Source organism: Glycine max, chromosome 19 (assembly GCF_000004515.6).
Source record: "Glycine max cultivar Williams 82 chromosome 19, Glycine_max_v4.0, whole genome shotgun sequence".
Classification (NCBI taxonomy): domain Eukaryota; kingdom Viridiplantae; phylum Streptophyta; class Magnoliopsida; order Fabales; family Fabaceae; genus Glycine; species Glycine max.
Window position 1 is genome coordinate 4,267,719 of NC_038255.2, and position 22,976 is coordinate 4,290,694.

At 33.0% G+C, this 22,976-nt stretch overlaps 1 protein-coding gene and 1 long non-coding RNA gene across 3 annotated transcripts; one reads left to right on the forward strand and one right to left on the reverse strand.

The window, feature by feature from the left end:
* Positions 1 to 4,133: 4,133 nt before the first annotated feature.
* Positions 4,134 to 4,714, reverse strand: LOC121174203 (uncharacterized). Its single transcript, XR_005890076.1, has 3 exons — positions 4,634 to 4,714; positions 4,347 to 4,460; positions 4,134 to 4,256 (listed from the first exon to the last, which is right to left on the reverse strand). It is a non-coding gene; the product is annotated as an uncharacterized lncRNA (long non-coding RNA).
* Positions 4,715 to 20,179: 15,465 nt separating this feature from the next.
* LOC100527159 (uncharacterized) lies at positions 20,180 to 22,605 on the forward strand. Of its 2 annotated transcripts, XM_006603618.4 has the most exons (8): positions 20,180 to 20,383; positions 20,492 to 20,613; positions 20,745 to 20,797; positions 21,099 to 21,162; positions 21,321 to 21,363; positions 21,453 to 21,500; positions 21,935 to 21,986; positions 22,098 to 22,501. In XM_006603618.4, exons 1-8 carry the CDS (start codon positions 20,291 to 20,293, stop codon positions 22,298 to 22,300), a joined length of 678 nt encoding a protein of 225 aa, XP_006603681.1. In that variant the 5' UTR covers positions 20,180 to 20,290; the 3' UTR covers positions 22,301 to 22,501.
* The last annotated feature ends 371 nt before the right edge of the window (positions 22,606 to 22,976 follow it).

Consider the following 22,976-nt stretch of genomic DNA (forward strand, 5'->3'; position numbering starts at 1 on the left):
GCTTTGCGGTGAGAAACTGCAAATCAGTGAAGTTGTGAAGACTTATTCTGATCATTTTTTTTTTTCACCTACTATGATCATTGTTGTAGTAGTTGCTAGGAAGCACCGGAGAAAGGAACATTCAGAGTGTTTGTTAGTGAAAGACGACTGCGACAAGTCAAATGGCAAATATGTGCAGTTGACTTATTTCTAAATATTTTAAATTTCGACAAACTCGTCTGATTCATCTACGTATTAACAAATAATGTACTATTTTCCATACAATTCTATTTGGTATCCTAGCTACTTTGGATTTTCTCCCAATAAGGAGTGATGGAAGAGCAGCAGGGGGTCATTAGTTTGAATAAGCCATGCGTATATGTTATTGTCTTTGTTGTCTTTGGCTGTTATGTCCTTCAGATGACCAGAATCATATGTATATACGTTTTAATGTATTTCAATTAAAATATATTGACTGAAAATTTTCTAGTTTTTTTTATTGTCTTTTCTTCATAATATTTTTCCTCTTTGATGAATTAAATTCATTTCCTGACTGGAGATTAAAAAAAAGAGCCACCAAATCTGAGTTTTAGGAAGATAAAGATGGAGTCAATTCCACCTAAATTGCCACAAACATACATCTGGAACTTGAGACTGCGAAAGCTATACACAGTGAATACAGAATTCACAACGCAACTCTCAAATATGATGCCCTGTATGCCAATGAAAAATCATAAAAAGTTTGTACATTCTTATGTAAAGGCACTTAGAGGTTATATGTCAAAAAATTCGGAATGCAGTGGAAAACTATTGTATTATACTATTATTGGAAGGCACTTCCAGTTTCCCACATAACTTACGATGAAAAATTGGATAACTATTGTACATCCTTAATTGTGTGGAAAAATTGGAATGATATAGTGTTCAAATATGGAAAACTGGAAGTTGATGGGCTATTGGATTACATAAGGTTCAAATAGTGATCTTTGTTACGGGTGCAAATCAAAGGATTCTCATGCACTCTCTTCGAATGGATTAATAATCCTCTGTTATGTTTGAATGGTATTGCAAGGTGCTAAGGCTGTCGAAACTATTCCACTGTTAGTTGTTATTCACGTTGTAGGGTGGGTATGTAGGTGCCTCGGGTAGTCAGCAAATAAACAATTGGCTTAGGGATGCTCTGTCTTCTGGTTTTAGTTGTATTTGTGTTCTGTTGTACTATCTTTGTTCAGGTTAGGGCATTTTCTTTCATTTTTTTTTAACTTAAATATGTTTTTGATCCCTAATAAAAATTTAATTTTGTATTTAATTTTTAATAAATTTTTGTTTTGCGATGATAAAACAACCATTTTTTTTTATTCTTGATACTTATTTTTAACCCTTAATAAATTAATAAATTTTGTATTTGTTTTATGATAAATATTTCTTATTTGTTATTAATACATACTAAAATAAAATTTATTAATTTATTAGGAAGCAAACATAAAATTTTTTAATTTATCCAAGACTAAAACAAAATATTAAGGATAAAAAATAAAAATATTATTTTATTAGGGACTCAATACAAACCAAAAATTTATTAGAGGACAAACACAAAAATAAAATATTTATTAGAGATAAAAAATATATTTAAGTTTTTTTTTTTTTACAAAGTGTTGGGGGAGAGTCTTAATATATTATTCTTAGCCTATCAAAAAATTCTACACATGCTAATTGTTATTTGCAATGATGAGTTATTGTGGATGACTGTAATTATACTAATAATAATTATGTATGTTATATTGCGGGGTAAGTAATTATTTTGGTCCTAAATGGATGACAATTTAATATATTAAAAGTGTAAATAATTTTACATTTTCAATCAATTATAAATTATCATAGATTTTTGAAAAAAAATATATATTATAAAAGTTAATAATTTTTTATTATATCAACTAAAAAATATCTTTGGGTTAATACTATATAATTTTGTATATGATAATTCTGGCAAGGGTAATTGATTTAAAATTTCAAGGTACTTCAATTGGTACTATCACAATCTCCACCTGAGATCACAAAACATGCTTCCTAGCTTCCTGCACAAAACCTCCAACATAAGTCTACACATCAGTTTTGTGTGATATATAACCATCCAGAAAGATGATACCTTGGTCTGTTAAGTTCCACGTATTCCAAACTAACCTCCATGTTCTCCCTTGCAATTGTGATCTTTGCTCTAATTTCTTATTTTGATTGTTGAAATGGTCGACATCAATTTTCAAAGTAAAACATTTCTCGATCTCTACAAATGTGCTTTGACGACGTAAAATCCAACACCCATTTTGTTTTAGCAACTTCATCATTTGATGTCAAAAACAAGTCATCTACATCTTCAACACTTTTTACTACATTAGCTTGGAAGTTGGGGTCATCTTTATTCACATCTCTTAATTTCTTCAAGTCTTCCTTCATTTGTTTGCATCTCACTTACACATGATCATTCTCACCGCAATAGTAACGTTACATGTTACTCATATCTCGTTGATGACGCAATTATGATTTTGATCTTTCTCTTGCTCCATCATGTCTCCTTGAATGATTCTTCTTTCGCTTAGACTCCACTATGACTAGTGAATGGTGTTCATCATCAACATTTTCAGTTCTCATCATTCTCTCATTTTCTCTAAGAACGACGGTCATCTTATCCAACTTCAAAGTTGATCTTTCCACAAGCAACGTTTGAACCAAAGCTTCCCACTAGCAGGACCAAAGTTAAGATTCAGAATCAGCTACACCACCCAAAAGTTATTAAGTTCTCCCTCAACTCAACTCTTGGTGGTTTTGGCATTGAATCCCTTGGGGACTTCTTGCAAAACTCAAAATCTGCCACTAGGCACCAAATTCAGGGCCAAAAGAATGTTGCTTGATTTCACTGTATGGAGTATGATAGGTATGTTGGTTCCAAAATAGATGTAGTGTATGTAGTACACGAGCCACCCCAATGCAGATGTGGAGTCTTCGTTTCCATGACAAGGGAACAACAACATTGCTATTGTTGGTGTCATGCAAACAATCATAGAGGCTTCCATTAGGGACATAATCATACACACACAACAAGCTTGTCATTTTGTGCTCACAGAAATTAGTTTGAAATACATGGAGCTGGAGGAGCATCGTCCTATTACAGTACTGGATGGTTATCAGAGAAATTGATCTGATGTTTACTTGTTTGGTGTGGTTATATTGGAGGCTTAGTGCTGCTATGCTGGAAAGAAATGTGTTTTTTTTTTACTCTTTTGGAAGATTGCTACGGTACCTTGTCAAAGAAATATGTTCAAGGTCTATAATAAATTATTGAATTTTTGTACTTAATCCTTAAATAATATTTGGTTGTTTTGACTTTCCAATATATTTAAACTTTTATTTTGAATTTTCAATATATTAAAACTTTTATTTTAAGTCTATGTCAACAGTTATGTGATGTCAATCTTTAAAGTAACACATCATCACTCAATTAATGAAAAGAACTCAAAACAAAAGTTTTAATATATCAAAAACTCAATAACAAAAAAAATTATTTGGAATCCAGAACAAAAATTCGATCATTTATTATAAACTTAAACATAATATTAAGTCTTTCCCAATTTTTGTAAATATTCAAGTTTGTTCTTATATCACGCTAAAGTATCAAAAGGATCTAGTTTAATTAGTTGAATAGAGTTTGTAAGTATTATAAATTTTTTTATACTGACATAGTGTCATACAGATAAAAAAAACAAATCAAGTTTTATTAGTTACAAAGAAAATTTGTCTCTACTTAGAGCAAGTGCTCTACATAACACTGTCAAACAAGAAAGTAAAAGAATTGCATTGACACAATTAAGTTAGCACACTACAAGAAAAATGACCTATACCTACAGACAAAAATTGTCACTATAAATAAAAAATCCGTAGGTAAATGTATGATTGACTTTGTCCTACGGACGTTTCTTCCGTCAACTTTGACGGGGTGTATAATGACGGCTAATTGTCTGTCACTATAGGTTTTACCTACTATGTATAGTGTGTAGGTAAAAGTCATTAACTTCTACTTACATCTCCTAACTGTAGGTAAAAGTCTTTAATATGTATCTATCATCTTCAATTGTAGGTAAATGTTTAGATCTTAGAGAGAGCTTAGAACATACATAATTGAATGTGGGCAGTGCAGCAACCCAACGATCCTTCTAGCTCCAACTCCAACTAGCCTTGCCAAGTAGTTCATAATTACCTAGGCCTTGGCTAGAGCAGGCCCTCCACTATTTTTCATAAGATATTCATATGATTTTAATTAGAACCAAGGTGAAACATGGTAATGTGACTACAACTCATGATTAAGATTAACCTACCTGATGAGAGAAGGCATATGCCATGGTTCTTTCCCTCTTGACTGCTGCTTCTACTACTCATGAGGTTTGCCAATTGGATAGCACCATATTACTAAAGACACCAATAGCAATCACCTTTGCAAGCATCAAATGGAACTCAGCTCATCCACAAAAATTAGACACAAATTTCAATTCTTACTATAAAAATCACTGTCTATCTCTTTGTTGCTGGATATGTAAAATACTTAATTGTAATTTGTAAGTAATAACATACTGACAGACAACAATTATTGTGTGTACAAACTTACTTGTGCTCTGATTCATCTTGTATGAATGCATGAAGTGCCTCAACTGCTAGGGAGAATGACATAATCAAAATAAATAGTTGTCTACACAAGCAACTGAACAAGAAAATTCAAGATGTTAGTGCATATGATGTAATGTACCAAACAGGAGAAAATATTGAATTAAGTTTGCCATAGTTAATTCAAAACAATGTCATACATAATTCTTTTAGCCTCATACAAGCAGTAATTTAAAGACTCAACATTGTAAAATTCAAACCAAAATGTCATGTATTATCACTTCTTTAACAAACTAAATTGCCTTGGTAAAATATATATATCTTTGGGCAACTCAATATAGTTAAACATGCCAATTCAGAATTTTTTTTACCATTTATTATGCAATATCATTTAGCATTTTACAAGATTTTTATGAAAAATAGTTCTACATAAATATAAAAATTCTGTTTTGTGGATATTTACATTCGGGATAAAAATTACATGTCAAGTTGTCAAAAACCTCTCAAAAGGAATCAGACCTGATTTGTAATCAACTGTAACACTATAATCTCTACAACTTACTTTTACTTTGGTTCCAGCCAACATATATATCAGCCAATAGACCAGCATATATATCAGCCAATATATATATCTGCCAATAGACCAGCATCAATAGAGCATAATAGGTTGGACTTAAGTGCCTAATATTTTAGTGAAGTTAAAATATTTAGATTATGAAAATGTAAAGTTGATAAGTTTTTATTTTAAAAAATTATTTGCTAATTATATAAACAAATTGAAACTGAACTTGAATATTTTAATAAGAAAGATTTCAGATTTGAGATGGAAAAGAATGTGACTAAAATAGGAGACATTGAAGATAGCAATTATAGATGCTTCACAACACTAACAAAGGTGCCTAAAAAAATACCAATACCAGGAGAGAGAAAAAACAAACATAAAGAAAGAAATAGTAATTAGCTCTACTCAGCAGGCAAATATCATAAAAGAATGAAATAGTTGTTTTCCATCATCAGTGAAAAAACCGCACTTGCTCCGACAGTTTTTTTGTTCTGTACATTGTATCCATACACGATAATATAATTGATTAATAACAATGGATTTTCTTCCCAAAATTGGAATGACAGACATATATACATTGAATCGTGTTTCATTTGGCATTATATTATTTGACAATTTTCAAATAAAATGGCACTGCAACTTGTAGTAGGCTCCTGCAACCATATTTGCTAGAAAATTTGAGTGGAATAAAGATAACAATAACATTTTTTTTAGGGAAAGAGAACAAGAACATAAAATCATTTAATTGTAACTACATAATAAGCATAAGGTGAGAATAATTGGTAAACGGGTCAGCTCATGCTGTTTAAGATTTGTTACAAGTGATCCATATTTTAATTGGTCCACATTGTAATGGATTAGGCTAGAATACAAAATAAATTATTTTTATTTTCTTAATTTATGCCTGCTAGTATTCTTTATATTGATTATTACAAATATTTACTTATTTATTAACTCATATAAACTATTTTAATTTCATTCTATCATTTTTCTATTTAATATGTCATATCCTCCTCATTTTCACATCTTTTTGTAAATATAAATTTTTAATATATAATAAAAAATAAAAATGTGGACAGACATGTGTTTGTCTCTCCACTAGTTTAATAGGAAAAAAAAATCATTAGAGCAACAAAACTAATTAAATATAAAAATTAGACACCAATTTTAACAAACAGAACAAGATTGCAATACAAGCTGATTGTAATTTCAGATGTTTGGTTTTGTTTTTCTTTCGTCCAACTAAAAAAACACAAGCGGATTGTAGCCAGCCCGGCCCACTAGTCTCCTATCAAAGTTTCAGTTGTTTTAAAACGACGACGCATATTTTAGAATTCTACCTTTCGTATTGATTCAAACTGTATACTATATTTTAGACAAGTGCTTATTACTTTGACGTTTAGCTCTCATTGAAGGTTTTACTTTTAAATCTTAATTTACAATTCAAACATTTATTAGTTAACATAGAAAATATGAGATTCGAATACATGCATGTTAATTACTTGAAAATCCTAACATTCAAATAATCCCAAATTTCCAAAGAAGGAATACAGGTTGACAACATCTCTAAACAATTATTTTAAAAGTGTCAAGTCATAAACATAGTTTAGTTTGACACTAGTTTTAATTTAGCTTAAATTTAGTTCGGCAAAAAATTAAACCAATTTAAATTGAAAAAAATATGTATAATTAAATGAATGATTTCTTTAAGTATATTTTCCCCAATATCAATGAATGTTTCGCTCTTTATTATTAGAAGATATTTATTAGTTCAACAAATAATGTGAGCAACACCCCAAGATTCACTCATTTCATTCTTCTCTATTTTCGCCACCAATAATTCCAATTGCAAAAAGGCAACTTGGCATCCACAGACTCACACAAACATACATATTTGAAAACAGCAAGGTGACAGTTTTGTAAATTAAAAGTGAAAACTGAAAAGGAAAAAAAAGTAAACAAAATGAACTCAATAGCCTTTGGTTTGAAATATCTAAAGAAAAAAAAGAAACAAAATAACATCTGATTACTAATATTTGTTGGATTAAGTAAGGAGTCTAACCTGTATAGTTCTGAGTTTCTGTACACATTGATGAAGTTGACCTTAAGAGATGCTTCTATGCCTGCTGATGTAACTTCCAACATCCAGGTTGCAGGATTATAACCTTCTTTGATCTTAGGAACTCCTTGAATAGCCTACATCAATCATGCACTATAGTGAATATGCTAAGTTCCCAATGCTACAGAAGCATCATATGTTATATGTGTTAATCTTGTTTACACTAAATTCGCCTCATAGTACAGAATCAGATCAGAACAGTGGTGGCCTAATGGACCAGCATATATTTGCTCCCCTGCCAACTTCAAAAGTAACATCCATTAATGTAGTCTTACCGGCACCACTTACACCCATCAGAGCTGTTAGTACTCTTAGCCTAAAGACACCACTAACACCCTTCAAAAGTTCTCGACGTTCCTCAAAAACTCCTTGCTTTTTCATTTCCTACAATCAAATAAACACTCAAATATATTTTAAATATAATCAATACCATACAAATAGAAAGATTACATTTTTAAAAAAAATGTGTAAAGTAGCTGTGGCATGTCTAAAGAATATTTGATCTCATCAAATGTGAGAGATAGAGGTTGAAAAGGAAGAACCATACCCTTCCTTCCACTTTTGTTAGCTTTATCATCGCAGCGAACAAGCTAAACCATTATATATAGAGAGAGAGGTCATATTGCTTGATCCAATTTACGATGTCTTTTAATTCCTTCGTATTTCTTATCGCTCTCAAATTCTAATAAACCTTGCTAGACATAATTTCTCTTCACGTCTACAACTTTATTGAAATCTCCATTAATTTACCAATAATTAATGTTAACTAATCAGCGAGAAGAAGGCAATGGTTCTCCAGTATTTTGTCTCCTTAGCAAATCAAAGTTCCATTAAAATATAGACAGAAGACAAACATACGCAATAATACATTTTGGAAAGGCAAACCTAGAACAATAATTCAAGGAATCATATTACCTGATCTAATTTACATTATCTTAAATTTTTTACATTCGTATGGCTTAGATTGCAACAATTAATAAACGCACCACACCTACAACTTGATCGACTTTTCCTTTGATTTACTAAAAGTCTAAACTAAATAGAAAAAAAAAAAGACAATGATTCTAAGGATTGTGTCTTCTTAACAAATCAAAGATCCATTAAAAAACATACACAGTACATTACAGAAGCGTGGACCTAAAACAATAATTCAAGGAATCTTGTTGGGACAACATGTAGATAACAAAAGAAATTTTATACAAAAGAATTAGAACCAGTAAACAAAATGTGCATCTGCCAAAGGGCACTGGTAAAGCAGAGTCGCTAGATGCTTGCATATAGGATATATGATACAATTTTGGTATCTCGTTTATGTTAGAATTAATGTCTCATGTGAGAGGTATATGACTTAGTAGGGACTAATAAATAAATAATTAACGATTAAGGGTTAAATTATAATTGGGCTTAATAGGAGAAGTTTCTAGGGTTAACTGCTACTTGATGGGAGTAGTGGTTATAAAAGGGGCTTAATACCCACTAACGTGAAATAAGGTCCCCTTCCTGACCAGAAAGTGCTCTTTTCTCACCCATAGCCATCACGAACGGAGAGAGACAGAAAAGAAACGCACTCGTACGACTTAACCCTATCGTTTCAAGGAAATCAAAGTGCACTAGAGAGAAGTTCCTGAAGAGAAAGGTACAAGTCTTCCTATGGAGAAAGGTACACATCATTATCTATTGTTGTTTATTGATTGGCTCCTTGAAAGAGGGGAGAAATAAGATTTCACTTCCTTTGGCCTTTCTTTTCTGTCTCTCTCCGTTTGTGATGGCTATGGGTGAGAAAATAGCACTTTCTGGTCAGGAAGGGGACCTTATTTCACGTTAGTGGGTATTAAGCCCTTTTTATAACCACTACTCCCATCAAGTAACAGTTAACCCTAGAAACTTCTCCTATTAAGCCCAATTACAATTTAGCCCTTAATCGTTAATTATTTATTTATTAGTCCCTACTAAGTCATATGCCTCTCACATGAGACATTAATTCTAACATTCTCCTACTTGGCTCATGTGACATTAATAAACATTATAGACTAAATAAATAAATAGATTAACTAACATAATGCGCATTAAAAATTGACTAAATTGTTCTATACATTGGGTACATCATAATTTCATGATTAAGAATAAGAACCAATTCGAGTCATGGCGGTTGTACATCATCTAATCGACATAGTCCCTTCCATGTACTACAAATTAGTCTTCTCCTTAATATGACCATTAGTTAGGAGTACATAATTGGTCCAACATAATGTCTTCATTCAAGACAAAACCTGTTAACATTACTTTAACACAAACATGCATGCAAACATAGAGAACAGGTAATCAGAAACATCATAATTGAGCTCAGAGTGTCAGCAAAATTACATAAGGTGAATTACACTTAATGATCATCAATAACAATAATGCTCATACTTTCAACATGTTCTATAAATGTCTTGGGCGGTAATCCCTTTGTCAAAGGGTCAGCTATCATAAGCTTTGTGCTAATATGTTCTATTGACACAATTTGTTTTTGAAATTCTTCTTTCACGACAAAGTACCTCAATTTCATATGCTTAGCACCCTTAGAGTACTTGTCGTTCTTACAAAAAATATTGCTGCGAAGTTATCACAATACATTTTCAGCGGCCTAGCAATACTGTCGACAATTCCAAGCCCTGAAATAAAGTTCCGCAGCCAATTAGCCTGAATTGTAGCCTCAAAACATACTACAAATTCAGCTCTCAGATGCAACAACAACTCATGCACACAAAATTACTTTCATTTGTTTTCGTTCCATATCATTTCTAAGACATTGTGTGAGACTAACTTTGTCTCATTTCTAAATGAGAATAGGCGATGTTAAACACCTTTCCATCTTGAATCTCTCTAGCACTTTATCGATATATATACTTTCTGAGATAAGCCTAACAATCCTTGTGATCTATTATGGAATATTTCTATCCCTATCATATAACTTACCTCACCCATATCTTTCACTTCAAAGTTTCTAGAGAGAAATTTCTTAGTCTCGTGAAGAAGACCAAGATCGTTTGTTGCAAGCAAGATATCATCAATATACAAAATTAGAAAATAACCTTACTCCCACTGACCTTCAGATACATACATTGATAAACAGTATTTTCCTTAAATCTAAAGGAAATAATGGTATCATTAAACCTCAAATACCATTGGCAGGAAACTTGCTTTAAGACTGTATATTGATTTCTTTAGTATGCACACCATATGTTCATTTCCTTCAACTGAGAACCCCATTGGTTGGTCCATACAAACTTTCTCCTCTAAATCTCCTTTCAGAAAGGCGGTTTTCACATCTATTTGATGTAGCTCCAAGTCATAACGGGCTACTAATGTCATGATAATCCTGAAAGAATCCTTTCGAGACCAGTAAAATGTCTCTTTATAATCAATGTCATCTTTCTGAGTAAATTCCTTAGCAACAAGTCTAGCCTTGTAACGTTCAAGGTTGTCATGAGAGTCACGTTTAGTCTTGAAGACCCACTTACAACCTACTCCCTTACAACCCTTTGGTAATTCTACAAGGTCCTAAACACCATTATGTTCCATGGAATTTATCTCTTCTTTCATGGCATTTAACCACTTCTCAGAATTATCACAACTTATAGCTTGTGAAAACGAAACTCGATCATTATCATTAATGCTTAAGTTTGTTTCTGTTTCATGTAAGTATACCACATAATCATTCGAAATAGTTGGTCTTCTTTCTCTTTGAGACTTCCTTAATGCTACTTCCTGTGGTTCTTCCACAATGGGTTCATTATGTATCATGGGCTCATCATTGTGTTGTACTTCTTCAGTATTGTTTGTAGCAATAACTGAAGTAGTAATCACCTTACTGCTAGAGGCAAAAGCTAAAGGAACTTGCACTCTAACTTCTTTAATTTCCATTTCTCGTGGAACTGTACTCCCACTGATTTCACCGTTTTCAATGAACCTTGCATTTCCAGTTTCGACAATTCTCGTACTATGATTAGGACAATAAAACATATACCCCTTTGACTTTTCTGGATAACCAATGAAATTTCCACTGATTGTTCTTGCATCCAATTTTCTTTCTTGCGGATTATAAATCCTTATTTCTGCCTGACAACCCCAAACATGCAGGTGCCTCATACTAGGTGTCCTATTTGTCCACAGCTCAAAAGGTGTCTTTGGAACTGCCTTATTAGGAACCCTGTTCAACAAATACATGGCAGTTTTCAAGGCATACATCCACAAAGATACGGGTAAAGTCTAATTGATTAACATACTCCTAACCATATTCATTAAAGTTCTATTACGCATTTCTGATACACCATTTTGTTGTGGTGTACCGGGAATTATGTATTGCACACAAATGCACGTTTCTGAACAAGCTTAGCAAATGGACCTGGGTGTTGCCCAGTTTCATCATATCTTCCGTAATACTCATCACCTCTATCATATCTAATAATTTTCACATTTATGTCTAATTGCCCTTTTATTTCATTGTAGTAAATTTCTAAGGCATCCATTGCCTAAGAAATCTCGGGCAGTAAGTAGACATAACCGTAACGTGAATAATCATCAATAATGGTGATAAAGTATCTTTCCTTTCCGAAAGAACTAACATCTAAAGGTCCACAAATATCAGCATGCACAATTTCAAGAAGCTGAGTGCTTCTTGTAGCTCATTTTTTTGTATGTTTTGATTGTTTTCCCTTAATACAACCCACACAAATATTTAGATCCGTAAAATCTAGATAAGGAAGAATTTCATTCTTTATTAATCTTTCCATCCTTTCTCTAGAAATGTGACCTAAACGTTTATGCCACAAGAAAGCAGATCGTTCATTCACTAAACTATGTTTAGTGCCAACATTATGATGTAGAGTTAAAACAGTTTCAGCATACAAACTGTCTATTTCCAATTTATATAAACCATCACAAGAATACCAGTACCAATGAGATGATTATGCTTAAATAAATTGAAATATCCATTACCAAAATTAAAAGAGTATGCAGTAACTTCAAGTTTAGATAATGAAACTAAATTCCTAGATAAACTAGGTACATAAGGAGTTTCCAGTAAATCTAAACGATGTCCAGTGTTGCGTTTTAAACAATAAGTTTCAACTATTTCCACTGGAGCTTTCACTTCATTCTCTATGAAAATGAACTTCTCATTTGGGCTTATGGTTTGGATTGTAAGGAATCTCTGCATAGTATTAGAAACATGAGTTGTACATCTAGAATCAATCCACCATGTATTATGGGGAACTTCAGTTAAGTTTGATTCAAAACATACAAGAGCATTGAGCTCACCTTTCTTTTCGAACCAAGACTTACGCTTTGGGCAATCTTTCTGGAAGTGTCCAGATTTTCCACAAAAATGACAATTATTGTTCTTTGATGCTTTCTTCTGGATTTGCACAGGACCGTCCTTGATCTTTAATGGTCCTTTGCCTTTATCATGTTTCTTTACAAATCTTTTTCCAGCTCCTTGATTCCCTCGGTGGCTTACATAATGGATTGAGTGACTTCCTTGATTCTTAAGCCTCGTTTCTTCCTGAACTAACATACTGTGCAATTCATGCACATTCCATTTATCTTTCATGGTATTATAGTTCATTTAGAACAGGCCAAACTCAGACGATAATGAGTTTAGAATAAATTGAACAAGAAAGTTCTCATTCACAGCCATTATATTCCCAAGGTCTTAAGTCTTGTTGTAATGTTTGTCATCTCAATGACATGTTCATACATAGTACGTGAACCATCAAACTTCATGGTGGTCAATGTACTCATTAATGTCCCAGCAACAGACTTATCAGCTGTTTGAGAGCGCCCTCCCACTAATCACATAAACTTTTTAGCACTTTCGATTTTAGGGAGAGTTGTCTTAATACTGTCTGCAACAGTCATTCTCATCAACATTAGGCTGAGTCTGTTAGATCTTTTCCAAGTTTTATAATGAACTTTCTCTTCATTGCTACTAACATCAATAATAGTAACAAACTTCTCTTCCAACATACCAAGATCATAATCCAAAACACCGAGGTGAAATTGGACTTGCTCATTTCAGTCAGAGAAGTTAAGCCCATTAAAATTGGCTCAGATGATACATAAGAATCCAATGAATTCAAAACATGTATTGCATAATAAAATTCACATAAGTGTTTTGAGACATAAAATACATGTCATACATATGATTCATTCAGATAACAGTCAATGTATATTGATGTTCTCCTTTGGGTGATACATCAACACACAACATACAAACATAATGATGCTAATAAAATTTTAACATTAATTGACAATTAAATATGCACCAATTAGTAATATCTATTTCCTTTGGGTATATAAATAAAACTAATGATACACACAAATCGCCTACAATAATATTCATTAATTATAAGAACAACTAATCAACCTTTGGGCAATCCATAAATGCCTTATAACAATGAATTTCAATTACCCATAAGCCAACAGTCATATAATTTAACATCCATTATTCTATGAGTAATTGAAATAATCCTTAATTTGGAATTAAATAACCTTACAAATTTGGCCACTTTGGTGACTAACAAATTTAACATACATTTAATTCCAACCAAATATATATGGCCTGCACATACTTATTGCTATTAACAATTCATAGCCATTCCATTAATTCCATTCTAGGCCATAAAATAATTTTCACATTTATTATAAGACATAAACTTTCAATCCTTCAATAATGTTCAACAATAACATTCGAAAGAAAAAGAAGGCAGGTGGGATTGCAAATAACAAACAAAGATTGCAAATAGCAATTTTCATAATATTCATTCATCCTGCAAGATATTTGGTACGCGTACGTTTTCCTTTTTGAAAGCATTATAATTCAAAGCAATCCTACGTACGCTGCGCAGCTTCTAAAAAAATATAGGAATTAAAGATAACCTATTGTTACAGCCACGCAGCTTTTCAAAATAAAACAATTCGGGATGGCGGAAATTTTTTTTGCTTTTCATTCCCTTTCTCCAAAATGTAATTTCCAAAAATTCTACAGCTTTCATGGCTTTCCTTCTCATGAAATTTTATATATCTAGAATTTCATACTTTGCAGCGGAAAATATAATTAACACGAAAGGCACGTTATCAAAACATGTAATTGAAAATACATGTAACATAAATTAAAAATCCCTAAATTTCATAATTAGGATTTATGCATAATTGGGAGAAATTAAATCATTCTTGGAGAATCATAAATTGCATAACACATGCTCTGATACCACAAGTAAAAAAATTCTTAAGGGTTTCCTAGACTATCAATTATAGAAAACCAACAGGATCTTGAAATCTATGGTTCTCACAAACAATCAATAAACAACAATAGATAATGATGTGTACCTTTCTCCATAGGAAGACTTGTACCTTTCTCTTCAGGAACTTCTCTCCAGTGCACTTTGATTTCCTTGAAAGAGGAGAGAAATAAGATTTCACTTCCTTTGGCCTTTCTTTTCTGTCTCTCTCCGATCGTGATGGCTATGGGTGAGAAAAGAGCACTTTCTGGTCAGGAAGGGGACCTTATTTCACGTTAGTGGGTATTAAGCCCCTTTTATAACCACTACTCCCATCAAGTAGCAGTTAACCCTAGAAACTTCTCCTATTAAGCCCAATTACAATTTAGTCCTTAATCATTAATTATTTATTTATTAGTCCCTACTAAGTCATATGCCTCTCACATGAGACATTAATTCTAACAGTTTAATGTCATGGAAATTTGTTAATATCCTTTGCAGGAAGCAGCATGCTCATCTGTGGATGGAAAGCAGCTGTTAGAGCCATCAAAAACAGCTTCAGATCCCTTTCTCGGGAAATTTTATGAACGTATGACGGTTTGCTTCAACAGCAAATGCATGATCATTTTAGGTACCTATATGACAAGGAAAATCTTTTTCCGATTAGGGGAATAAATTAATTGGTTGTTTTTCTTGTTTTCACCCAGGTAGTTTATGGAGGTATAAGCATTATTCTTAGATATGCAAGCACTTTTTTATGGCTTAGGTAGGTGTGTGGAGGTGCCAGTGCCAAGCTATTCAGTATAAAAGCATTATCTGAATATGTTTATCTTCATTATTGTTTTTTTTATCGATTCTCTTAGTGTAGGTGAGTTTATTTGATTTGATTGTCTCCAGATGTTTGTATACCTTTTGATTCAACTATGACAATTGATTGGTGTATATATATGCATGATTTGGATGGTAAGTGTGTTCTTGGCTATGATGAGGTGAAAATGGCTTTAATGGCTAAGGATCTTGTAGTCGATCGAGGGTGATACCGCCATCGAAGAGTACATAACTGGTTCAGCCAATGAATTCAGTGACGCATGGCAAATCAAAGTGGTCTAGTGGACCCTTTAGTGAAGCTCTTTGGTAGTGCCCATGAGAAGCTTTTTCTTCTTTTGCTTAAGTTTTTTTACGCTAAAACTTTGAATGCATGACTTCGGTAATAGTCTTTTCCTCTTACGCAAAGTGAGGATGAGGATTAACAGTTCTTTGATCACATCGATATCACCAAAGCGATGATCAAAATGATGATCAAAGCAATGACAAGGGTGTTGGCAAGCCAATGACACCTCCATTGTAATATTGCCAACCTAGGTGTTCAGTAGACTTGAACTTTGACCACCTACCACACTATATTGATTGACACCATTTTGTTCATCAACAACATAATGTACAATCACCAATCGGTGCACTCGAGGTTGGCATGACCTTCGATGAAAAAGCACAATGTATTCGAGCAGTTAAAGAATACAACATCATAAATCATTTTGATTGCGGAACAATTTACTCTGACCTGAGAAGGCTAAACTTCGTGTAAATTACATGAAAATGGTTGTACATGGAGTTTGGGTGCATGCAATTCAAAGAGGCATAACAAATGGATTATCAAGAGTATTAGAGGTCATCACACTTGTCTCGTGCCAATGCTCAGACAAGATCGTCATCAGCTCGACAAACACGTCATAGCACAAGTAGATGTTTAAACATAATGGCTTTGCATATTGCAAACCCATTGTAGAAGGGGAGACAACTTCAACTTGGGGTTTTTTTCTAAAGAATTTGAGAAGACATGTTACTCTGCAAATTAACATTTCTCTCATTTCAGACCGACACCCCTCAATTATAAGTGCCTACAACAACCCAAGTAACTTATGGGTCCAGGACACATCCCATTTCTTTTGCCTACGCCACATTGCACAAAACTTTCTTCGCGGTAACTCAAACTACAAACATTTAAAGAAACCACTCATGTTGGCTGGTAAGAATCTATTATATTTATTCGTTAAACTTTTCTTTCAATCAAATTTTATAACATAATAGATTGATTGAATATTTACAGGTTATGCATACACGGAGAAGATGCATTGGCAACATCTTGGGGATATCCGTGCGAATAAGCCAAGTACAGCTGAATGACTTGATCAATTACCGAAATAAAAATGGGTACAATGCTTCGATGAGGGGAAACGTTGTTTGAGTCTGTTAATTTCATGTTCAAAAACACAAGACATTTGCCGATGTCATCGCTGGTTGAGGAGACGTATTTCAAGATCGCACAACTCTTTGCTAATAAAGGTCGACAAACTCAGGAATGATCAACTCCCGCTCACAGTATTCTAAAGTTGTCTTCGATGCTGCAATGAATAGTGGTCAACAAGAATCTAATACACATATTGTAAATGAATTCGATAGACACAATCACACTTTTATTATAACAGAGACTCAATCCCCACTTCAAACACCAAGACCACCGGGAAGGTTTAGAGTAATGTTACAATCCCAAAAGTGTGATTGTGGTGAATATCAAGCTAAACACTTACCGTGTTCTCATGTCATGACTGCCCTGTAAATCTGTCAATGTTAATCCCATGACCTATGTGTCGATGTTATTCACTTTACAACACATTTTGCACATCTACGAAAACTCCTTTGGTTTACTGCCACACGAATCAATGTGACAAGAATATGAAAGAGATCAATGGGGTCCTGATCCAAAGAGAAAGAGGACTACAACCCGTTTCAACTCGCATTCTTACTGAGATGGAGGAAGACGAAAATGAACGAGCAAGTAGAAAAAAATGTGGACTTTGCCGGCAACATGGTCATAACAGAAACAATTGTCCTAACATATCCTCATCTTAAGTTTTTTCCTTAGCCAAATGTAATTGTTTAAATATTTTATTGATAATGCAGTATAATATTCTTCTATAAATAAATTGTTAAAACCTTTAGTTTTATCATTTTTAATTAAATCTAATGACATAAACAAACTAATTATATTTAGTAAAATAATTATATTAAAAATTTTAAAATTTTTACTAAAATAAATATATTATTATACAAAATTCAAATTTTAAAACAAATATTCACCAAAAAAATATCTTAAATAAATTAAATAATGTAACAAAAATAATTAAATTTAATAATATCATTTTCTTAATAACAAAATTAATTTAATCAACCCTTCAAAAATTAATTTAATAAATAAGTAATTTTAAAATCAATTAAAAATAATTTTATATAAAATAATATTTAAATTTTATTAAATTTTAATTTATAAAAAAAAAAGATCAAGAAGGGAAGTCGGGGTGGCCAAACCCGACTTTCGTGAAGCATCCCTCAACTAGTGTAGTTTGGGAAAAAAAATATCAAAGTGGTGTATATTGGGTATTTTGAGGAGAGAGAGGGTGCATGTTGGTAAAAAAAAAAACCCTTCTTTTTCACCTTTCTCTCTTTCGCCCTCTTCCTTTTCTTCCTCAAACAATTTCGTCCTCCTTCCTCCAAGACCTTTTCACCAGAACCCCTACCCCAATCCCAAACACACCATCCATATAAGGCAAAGAAAACCCAAATTTGAGAAAAGATCTGTCAGTGAAGGGAGCGTGGAGAAGATCGCACATTAAAGCCAAATTTGTAGGCTTGCTAACAATGGTGGCCTAGGGATCGTAGTTGGAAGTCGCAACGATGGTGCGACAATGGTTGTGGCGCACTCTAGTTAGGAACTTGGTTGTGGCTAACCTCGAACCTTCTCAAACCAAAACGATGATGAAGCTAAACTTACCCAATAGGAAGAACAATGTCGTTGTGTTGCTGCAGCCCACCTCGATCCCCTTCAAATTGCAAATCCACCTTTTGTTGGAAGTGGTGAAGCTCATCGAGAACGTGCTCACTAGAACCGTGGAGTCGTGGTTCTTCCTTTTGTCTTCATTGCAACAAGTGGACTTGGCCAACAACACCTTCATGGGGTGCAGATCTTGAGGCCACTCACGGTGCATTGGGGAGGCAGCAGCAGCAGTGGCAACAACAACCTCATCACGCTAAACTTGGGGTTTAACAGAATTTGAGGCTATGCACCCGCAAATCTCAACGAGTATCCTTCGTTGTCCTTCTTATCAATTTGGTACAACACACTACGTGGTGCGATCCAATTGGAGAACAGATAGATCAAGTCCATGAAGAGGTTGTTCCTCGACGAAGGTTGAGATCTATTTCTTTATTAAAAAAGAATGAGATATGTTTTGGAAGATGAAGATTAAATGGAGAAGAAGGTAGGTGAAGGGGTTGGTAGATGACTTAGAAGAGGGTTTTGAATGTTTAATTTATTTAATTTTACTTTAATCGATTCTGGTGATTTTTAACCTTCAAAAATTTTTAATTTGATTTTGAAACAAATATTAATGATTTTTGAGCCGCCACAAACCACATTATTAAATATTTAACGAACACTTCATCACTTAACTGAAAGTCGAGATTTAAAATAAAAATTTTCAAATATCAGGGAACAAATATAAAGGAAAAATTTATCAGGGATCAAACACAAAATTTGGATATATATCAAGAATCAAAAACATATTTAAGTTTTTTATAAATATGATCCGTCAAATTCTTCCCAATAGATGAATGCATGTAATGGCTTTTTAATGTGATGGTTTCTCTCCAAATCTTTTCAGCTATGATCTTTTGTCGCAAATCATTTATTCTTTCACTTTTTATTTTTAGTTTGTTTTAAAAAAAATGTATTTATAGTAATTTTGATAGACTAGTTAGGGTGTCAATGTAATGATTATTTTAAAATTGGTTTGGACAATCTTGGAGACATTGGCCTTTATTTTGTAAAAATTTCTATTATAGATAACTTTTAGAAATCTAATTTGATTATTTGTAGAAATTAAAAAAATGATCTCATAATTTACATAGTCAATTGTTATTGATAAGAAAGAAACTTATCTTTTTAAACTCAAGTTTGAGCATTGGGGTGGTAAAATTCAACTGGATCCCTCAATTATTAAAAAATTTAATTGAATCCCTTAATTATTAAAAAAAATCAATTAGGTCCTCTAATTGTTTAAAAACACTACAATCTTTTCATTTTCATCAACTACGTTACTTTGCTTGTTTTAAACTAACAAAAATGATAAGATTATAGTGTTTTTAAACAATTAGAGAATCCTATTGCACTTTTTAATAATTGAAGAATCCAATTAAACTTTTTAATAATTGATGAACCCAATTGAATTTTTAACTATAATTAAGAAATCAATTATATAATTAAGTCCAACAACAACAATAATAATAATAATATAGGGTGTAAAAGAGGTTTAACTTATAACACAATCATGGGGTGTATATAAAAGAGGTTAAAAGGGTATAATTGGCAATAAAAAATTTAATGAGAAGGAAGGGGTGAATTTAGTAAAAAGGAGCAGTACTTAACAAGACCCGGATATCTCAGCCCGCAATAGACCAGTCCATTGGACCCGAATTGACTGTTTATAGTTTATACATGTAAGTACCATCAGTGATTACCTCAGTAAACATGCAATTAGCCAATTACCCCCACTAAACATGTTTTTAGCCGCAGTTAAAAAGTGATTAGTGGTTCAGGAATGTCTAATAGTAAACGCCGCTTGTGAATAGCAGAAAGAAGCAGTTGTAGTTGTTGCAAAGATGAGTAGTAGCGGCGCCAAGAGGAGCGGTCCCCCAAAGCACCAGAACAAGTACGCTTGGAAACCCAACGCTGGTCGCAAAATCAACGAAACTGTCTGTAACACAAACCACGCCATAATTCTATCATTTTGATCAAACCAATAATCATATAAAAAAAAGAACATTTTGAATATTATTAATTGTTATTATTCACATGCGCAGGAAGTTGGAGGAAGATTCAGACCCCTCTCTGAGATCACTGGGGTGTGCCCTCGTTGCAAGGATCAAATCGAATGGAAACGACGTTATGGAAAGTACAAGCCTCTTCTTCAACCAGCCAAATGGTACTATTTTCTTCTTTTTTTAAAAAAAAAAAAAAAAAAAAGTTCTCATCTTTATTTCATGAATTAGATTAGATTAGATTGAATTGTTATCTTTTAGCTTTTCGATGATTAATTTTTTAATTGGGTTGCAGTCAGAGATGTTCCAAGCGTGCTGTACGTCAAGCTTACCATAGCTTGTGTCCTGGTTAGTATCACACTTGATTTATTTTGCTTTTTTGTTTTTATTTTTAGGGTTTTGGTAAGTGGGTGGTTTTGAAATTGGTGCAATGCGGGAAAAAGAATAGATTTTTGGAGTGTGGAGGTGGAAAGAGGAAAAGGGTATGTGTTAAATTTGTTGGAACTTGAGAGTGAGCACATGATGTTTGTGAAAAGTGCTCTGAGGGATGTATGGAATAATACCATGATAAAATTAGTTGAGAACTGAGAATGGAATTTGCCTTTTGTTTATGAGTGTTGCTCATTCATTGGCTTTACTGTCGGTGTAGGTTGTGCCAAGGAGCATGGTGTATGCGCAAAGTGTTGTTGCAATACGAAGCAAATAGTTGGAAGGTTGTCTTTCTCACATTTGATGGAGCATTCAGTTTTTTGTTTGTATTTGTAATGACACAAGTTTTGTGCTAAATGTACACCAGTTAGAATTTGCTGACTCCAACACTCGTCAAAAGAAAAGATGAATCTGTATTGATGTGTAATTTTGTTTCTTGTAGGGATATATCAGAAGTTGAGGCTGAGCAAAAGATGCTAGAGGAGGTTTCTTTTTTCTATGCCCTTCCCGAATGTTACGCTTGTTCTTCTATGCAAAGCAGAAACTCGTAATAATACTAGTATTTTTGTTGCAGGCCATTAAGAACTCTCGGGAGAGAGAAAGGAGATCCTTATTGCGTGCTGTAAGATACTAAAACTAAGGCTATTCATTTTTTTCACTGCCTATCCTGCTTCTCTTTATTCCCTAACATAATCGGTCTAATCAATTTACACCTGACAGCATTTCAAACAAAACATAGATTTGTATGTTTCTATAGAACATTTCATTTGAAAATCACATCACCAAGTTGAGTTTATTACACAATGCTGGTTTATGAAGTTTCTTGTAGAACCTGCTGTTGATGCATTGCATATATATTTAATCACATAATTTCTTTTGAGTTTATATTGGTATTCTAAAGATAAGCCAAATTCTATATAAATGATGGTGTAAGCCTGTAATGCATGATTCATTCAGCATTTATGGCAAGGCATTGTATATATTGTGTTTGTTATACTGTCCTGTTCCGCAAACATGCATGTTGTTGATAATTCTTCTTTCTACTATTGCTATCAGATGAACAAAGACAAAACTAAGAGTTCAAATAGTGTCCCAACAGATACTAAAGGTAACAAAGTTGGACAATTATTTCCAAATGCATCACTCGAAGACTATGCCATACTGAATAGAGTAAACGTGGAGCATGATGATGGTGCAATTTGTAATGATAAATATGTAGATAACGAGGGTGAAGTTTGTGAAGATGAAGATAACAGTGATGATGAAGATAACAGTGATAATGAAGATTGTGATGAAGATGGTAACAGTGAGAATGAAGATTGTGATGATGAAGATGGTAACAATGAGAACGAAGATTGTGATGAGAATGATGACAAAAATGATGAAAACATTCCTGATCATACCAATGCCAAAAATGAATGATTCAGGACATGAGTATTTCAGTTTCCTTTAGAAGTTCAAATTACAATTCTGATTTCTTTGCAGACTGTTTTCGGCGTATTTGGGGTTGAATGCAAATTTTGGTTAAGTTGTATCTTTAGTTTGTTCGCCTATGGGTGGGTGCCTCTTGTTTCATTGTATTTAACTTTTGAAGTATAATCTTTGTTATTAATTTTTTATCCACTCAATGCTACCTGATTCCTGCTCTGTTCTGCCGAGCATGCCCATCAGTTTATTATTAAGTTATTAGCTTCATTTTGAGCCACATGGATCTACTTACCGAACCCAAAAAAAAAAACATCTTAATATTGGGATACTCTTAATGATTGAGTTGTTTTAGGCTATGTTGGTTAAAATTTTAAATTTAAGGGCATTTGAGAGAGCTTATTTAAGTTTATAAGCTTATGTCCTTTCTATAAGTTCTTTTTAGCATATTTCGGTAAGCTTTAGAAGTGCGGCAAAATATACTTTTTTAAATTATTTCAACAAGTTTCTCTGTCATGCTTGTGAATAAATCCTTAATCCAATGGCATACTTGATTATGCTTTAAAAAGGTTAAATGTGTTTTCAGTTCATGTAAATGTTTTCTTGGTTCTTTGTTAATGAAAATGTGTTAGGTGTTGTTCTTGTTCTTCACAAAAAATCCTGCCCTATTGGT

Bases quoted from the DNA above. Each gene is read 5' to 3' on its own strand.
- LOC100527159 (XM_006603618.4), top strand. From the start codon at position 20,291: ATGAGTAGTAGCGGCGCCAAGAGGAGCGGTCCCCCAAAGCACCAGAAC. The intron at 21,364-21,452 runs GTTTCTTTTTTC...TTTTTGTTGCAG, and splicing joins AGCAAAAGATGCTAGAGGAG to GCCATTAAGAACTCTCGGGA. The intron at 21,501-21,934 runs GTAAGATACTAA...TATTGCTATCAG, and splicing joins GGAGATCCTTATTGCGTGCT to ATGAACAAAGACAAAACTAA.